This window comes from Coffea arabica, chromosome 10e (genome assembly GCF_036785885.1).
Source record: "Coffea arabica cultivar ET-39 chromosome 10e, Coffea Arabica ET-39 HiFi, whole genome shotgun sequence".
Taxonomy (NCBI): Eukaryota; Viridiplantae; Streptophyta; class Magnoliopsida; order Gentianales; family Rubiaceae; genus Coffea; species Coffea arabica.
In genome coordinates this window covers 29212469-29218468 of record NC_092328.1, presented here as the reverse complement: position 1 = coordinate 29218468, position 6000 = coordinate 29212469, and the positions used below count along the sequence as shown (strand labels likewise).

At 40.6% G+C, this 6000-nt stretch overlaps 1 protein-coding gene across 1 annotated transcript; it reads right to left on the bottom strand.

Annotated features, from left to right (window-relative positions):
• Nucleotides 1-1194: 1194 nt before the first annotated feature.
• Nucleotides 1195-2790, bottom strand: LOC140015188 (serine/threonine-protein phosphatase 7 long form homolog). Its single transcript, XM_072067095.1, has 4 exons — nt 1993-2790; nt 1818-1900; nt 1643-1730; nt 1195-1419 (listed from the first exon to the last, which is right to left on the bottom strand). Exons 1-4 carry the CDS (start codon nt 2788-2790, stop codon nt 1195-1197), a joined length of 1194 nt encoding a protein of 397 aa, XP_071923196.1.
• Between the last annotated feature and the right edge of the window lie 3210 nt (nt 2791-6000).

The following is a 6000-nucleotide window of genomic DNA, read 5'->3' as shown; positions in this document are numbered from 1 at the left end:
TGGTTTATGACTCGTATTCGAGTCTCATTGTGCTTGTTTGAATGTTTTAGGGCGTGACGGTGATTCAAGACGCTCTTTGGGTGAAAATTTATGAAATTTCATTTGCTTGCTTGGTGAGTGTACTACTCACTTGCTTGTTACTATGTGGCTTTGTTACACTTGAACTTGATGCCTTGAATGCTTATTTGCACCGTTGAAACTGATTAAAGTGAGGATGTACTTGATCACTCTCACCCTTTTGTCTTATATATGACTGTTTACTGTGGTACTTGAATGGTACATGAAATACTGGATTTGGTGTCGTTTGGACGAGTATCCAACGGCCATTACTGTTACTACTGAACTCAATCCCATTGGTAGTCGATTGAATCGAGCCGGCGAGGGCTTGGTCGTGAAAATTGACGAGCCATGGGGACTGTTATATGGAATCTTGTAGTACGAGACTCTCGATTCCGGTATACTCGAGTATTACCAAATTTAAACTGTTTGGAGTCCGGGCCTGGTAGGGGTATGTTGGGTGGAAGGAATGGAAGTAAAGTGGAGTCTACGTTTGGTTACATTTTGTACATTGACGGAGGGTCAATGAGATACGATCAAGTATGGCGAGCGAGGAAAGGGGCTCTTGAGAGCCATCCGTATCCTTTTACCATTGTTATTGATATGTGACTTTATTTAGCTTTCTTCTTGAATGATTTGGGATTGATCGACTCCATGTATAATTGAACTTCCTTACTTGAGTGAAAGCATCTCACTGGGCGTAAGTTCACTCCATTAAATTTTGTTTTCCTTACAGGAAACCACTTTTGGGGACTATGATGTTTTGAAGCATGAGTTGAGCTAGTTTTAATATATTTTGTAAAGCTCCTCGATAGTTAGAAAAATCCTAAATGTATTTTGATCGAATTATCCTTCTTTTGTTTTGTAAATTACAAATGTATGTGTATAACATTGTTTAACCCTGTTCATGTATCCTATTTGGTTTGAAAATATTTTTCCGAGTTATATGACATGGAAACCACTATGCATTGACGGTTTTGATTTTCGTTTGGCTATTTTGCGATTTTGACTTGTTTGAGCGCGCTTTTATTTTTTTGAAACGTTTTAAATCGTGTTTAACTGCACCGTTAGTCATGGCGAGAGTTGGGCAGGCAGTCCGCTAACCTCTTTGGTTCGCCTTAGGGGAAGGTGGGGCTGTCACAGGTGGTATACCAGAGAATGTAATGCTGCTTGATTTTCGGTCAATCTTAGATCAAGCACGGGCTGATGATATCCAAACTGTCTCATAATGCGATACGGAAGATGTGGCTCGACAACTTCCCAACATATGAGATACGTGACAGATCTCCAAATATCGCATCCTACTGTACAATATGCAGGTAGAGAAGTGAGAACATCCTCCGAATATGGCTGCCATATGAACTGCAAGGCAATAATTATTCAGACACACATTATTTTTTAGAAAATTTCGGCAGCATTTTCCCTATAACTGGACGAAAACTCCCTGCCAAACACAACATTTTTTTTGCCAAGAACAAGCATCATCTTGTATATCTCCAACTAACATAAACAAATTGTTTACATTTGCTCAAATATAAACAAATCAGATACTTGATAATACATTGCTATTGGGAAGTGATAAGACCTGAAGATCACGTAGGCCTGTCAACTGATCTCGAAATATGGACACAACATGTCGCGCTACTCTGTGTGGATCAAATTGAACATTCCACCTGTATACAATAAATCATGACTCTTTATAAAAGAGTACATCTTGATTCGTCTTGTTGTTTTGCATCATATATATTTGATATACATACCGAGCTCCATATGGTCCAGGATAGTGCTCTAACGGTTGCACTCGATCAGGACGCATTGTAGGTATCCGTTCCCACGCCCATAGCTAGAAAAAAGTTATATTTGAATTGGATGGAACTGACAATCGAATAAAATTAACAGTTAAATTTAGCCAAGATACCAATTAGGGTACTGTACCTGTAGCAAAACTAATGGTCCGGCAACAGCCGATCTGAAGGGAGATGTTGCGCCACACAATGAACGATACAGAGTCGCTAAAATCGCACTACCCCAACTATATTGTCCAACAGTTTCCAAATCTCGTAATAATGGCATATATAGTAGCGGGACTTTATTACCGGATTTATCGGATAATAAGTGGCCCCCTATAATCAGGAGCAAGTATATGCGGGGCCGCTGTCTACATTGGACATCCGGGGCATCCGGTTGCATCTCTGTATCTAATACTCTAGATAAACACCCCAATTTGAGCCGTTGTCCATTAAAATCTGACATCATTGGAGAAAAACCAAGCAACTCCTCACATAAATTTCTCCACTCCTCAGCGCTATGAGATGTATCTATCCCTATAACCGGAGGACCATCTATGGGTAGCCCCCACAGGACCTCTACATCCTGTAAGGTAACCATAGTCTCTCCAACGGGGAGATGAAATGTATGAGTCCCGGGCCGCCACCGCTCCACTAAACTAGTGATCAAGGCATGATCAAGTATCATATATCCACATTCTAATACCCCTTCAAAACCCGCCAATTGAATATAATGCCGAACAGTTTCGGGGATAGGTGTATGCTCCCAAAAGCTCCTATCACATCTTCTAACATCAAGCTGATCACCCATAATATGCTCGTGAAATATAGAATGTGCCCGGTGAACAGAACCTAATGATATAATATCATATACAAATGGGCCCGGATGCAGGTCTGGCTGTATAGGGATGTCTGCCATACCAAAAACAGTAGTTGCAAGTTGCATAGGTAAGAGATAAGACCACACACATTTGAAAAGTAGAATATGGTCTCTAGATACAGATTCATACTATATCGACTTTACATATGCGAAACTGCTCAAAATAAATCAGAAATATAATATCATGAAAATATTTCATCAAAATGTATCATATATAATATACTACTTTGAAAATGCCACCCAAATATAGGAGTACAATGGATCCATTGGCTAAATAACAAAATCAAGCTCTAAAATTAGGACAATTTCTTCTATTGTGACCCGACTGATGACAATTTGTACACCTTCTTGGTTCCTCCGGGTCTCTCTCATCCATCTCATTCCGAATTCTTCTAGCTCGTACCCTTCCCGCCTGACGGGCAACATATTTACTTCTATCTGCCTGTAGCTCCCAATCTGGTTGGAGCCAAGTATCCGGATGTGGCAAAGGGTTAAACTTTCCTGAATACTGCACTGCCCATCGCCTTTTTGTAAATTGAGGATCTACAAGCGCTCCCGGATTATCCCTTCGGTGCCTACACACGGCCAACACGTTCGAACAGGGAAGTCTGTAGCACTGCCACTTACCACAAGAGCAAGTTTTTTCAAAATATTTGACCGTTTGTGTATTACTCCCTTTGCCATCCACACATCAGCCTGTCACAACTTTATACACCCCGGAAGAGCCATCGAACTCAACAACCCTGTGGCTTCCTGCTTTCTGATCCGAATTCTTAAACGGCTGCCATATCTTTGGAGGAAATGGATTACGGCAATGTCTGGCATCCTCTCTTCTTGTTTTAAACAACTCAACTGTCTGATGAAATGTCAAATCAATACAAGTCCGGATAGGCAAATGATGTGCTCCTCTAAGTACATTATTATAACTTTCGGATATGTTGGTTGTAAGAATACCCCAACGATGCTCACCGTCATGTGTTAGACATCACTTTTCGATTTCAATGTTAGACAGATAAGTCCATGCGCCTGGAAACGTGCTACTTAATTCTTGTTTGAATGCCCGCCACTTGCGCAATTGTCTGGCTCTTCCCATTGCCCAACACAACATTTTAAGGTGCAAGCCTTTGAAGTGAGTCATTAGGTTACTCCTAACGTGGCGTAGGCAAAACCTATGAAAGGCCAAAGGTTCTTGCTAATAGTCAAAATGTGTCATGGCATAAATGATACCGTTATGCCGATCTAAAATGACACAAATAAGATACCGATCACGGGCCACATGCTATCTAAATTGTTCCATGAACCAAGACCAACTAGAAATAGTCTCTTCGTCGACAATGGCATAAGCTATCGGAATAATCTTGTTGTTGGCATCTTGCGTGACTGTAACAAGTAGTTTGCCTTTGTATTCGCCACGCAAATGAGTGCTATCAACACATATAACCGGTCGACATATGTGAAATGCATCAATAGCCGGTCCAAAGGCCCAGAACACATACTTAAATGTCTTCACGTGATCCATACTATCAGAATGGTGTAACCACCTGATCACAGTTCCCTGATTTGACTGCATAAGTGCATCAACATATTTTGGTAGTTCGGCAAAATTGGCATCCCAAGAACCAAATACAAGTTCAATAGCTTTGCGTCTGCCGTACCAAGCCTTTTTATAAGAAACATCCACCTTCAGCACTTCTTTAACATGACTTACTATGTTCTTTACTTTGTACCCAGGATCGACTTCAATGCTATGAACTATGTGTCTAGCAATAACCGAAGATGTAAGGCTAGCATTGCTATTACTCATCAAATCACTTAGACAATTGTGATCGTTCATCTACTTGGTTATTTGCCACAATCCATGTATCTTTTTTTTCACTGCTCGAACACACCAGTCGCATGAAGGGTCCGACAAGATGGCCGCAGTTGTGAAGCTCCTTTCAATTGCAGATTTACATTTGACAACCCAAGTGTTACTCTTGCTCTCAACAACCCTGAACTCCCTATTATGATTGATAGACCACATTCTAATAGCCCTGCTCAGCTGTTGTTTGCTCTCAAATCTCATGTGCAGACTTATATTATTATTCTCCTCACTGAATGTCACAATGCGCTCCAACTCACTTTCATCAATGAGTTGATCGTCATCATCTATGTTTCCAAGGTTAGAGAAGAATTTGAATCCTCGTGGAGCATATGAGAGGTTGCCAGATGCCTCAAAGGGCTGTTGGTTCTCGAGATCCTGGTGGACTCCACATTGTTGAATTTCGCCATCTGAGTCACTGCCTGACACATCAACCGACTCAGATTCTTCTACATCTTCTATATCATGCTCCGAATCATCAACTAGGAATATGTTACAATGACTTGGACCAGCAGTGAAATCGAAGCCATAACTACCAACATGATCCGGCGATTCTGGATCTCTAAAACTTTGAATCGAGTCAAAGCCTTCAACAGATTCAACATCCGTCCTTAAGCCTGATGTAAGACGTGGCTCTACCGAGTCCCTAACACAATCCCCATGTGGCAATTGTGATACCGATGCTGTCTCTGGTACTGCTGTACTAGAGTATGTTCGAAATCTTGTTGGATCCATGCATGCATGGACAAGCGACATCATCGGACCACAATTGGTATTTGGTGAAATGAATGTGCTACTGACTCGAGGATTTTGGAATATTTCCTCCTTCTCGATATAAAGTTCTACGATGTATGGGACAATTTCGTTCCATACATCATACATTATCTCCAGAGTTTCATCATCCACCACTGGGGAGACATTATAAGAGCTCCGGCCACAAGGTTTGCGGAGAAATATATTCAACTTGAACAGCCCCCTATCGACCCCCATATATTTAATAAATTCTATCCACCAACTCATCATATCCAATTCTGGATCGTAATGAGAATGTGTGAGAACTCGTAATTTTCATTTTCTAGATTTTAGAATTTTTCATGGCTTGTTTTCTGCATTTTCGTGATTGGAAAATTTTTTTATATAATTTTAAGGAGCAGATATAGTTTTTAGATGATTTTTCTAGTATCGAATAGATTTTGAGAAATTAAGAACGTATACCGGACGTGGGATCCACTAGTGCGAAAAGTTCGGAAAATTTCGGCCAACTAGGTTAAGTTTTGGAGACTGGAATTATTTTATCGGGTGTTATGAGATATTTAGAGGTTACCAAGTGGTTGGTGTGAGAGAGACAAAAGTTAGGCAAGTAATTAATGAAAGTGACATGTGTCACTTAGAGATTCCATCTTCAATTTGACTTA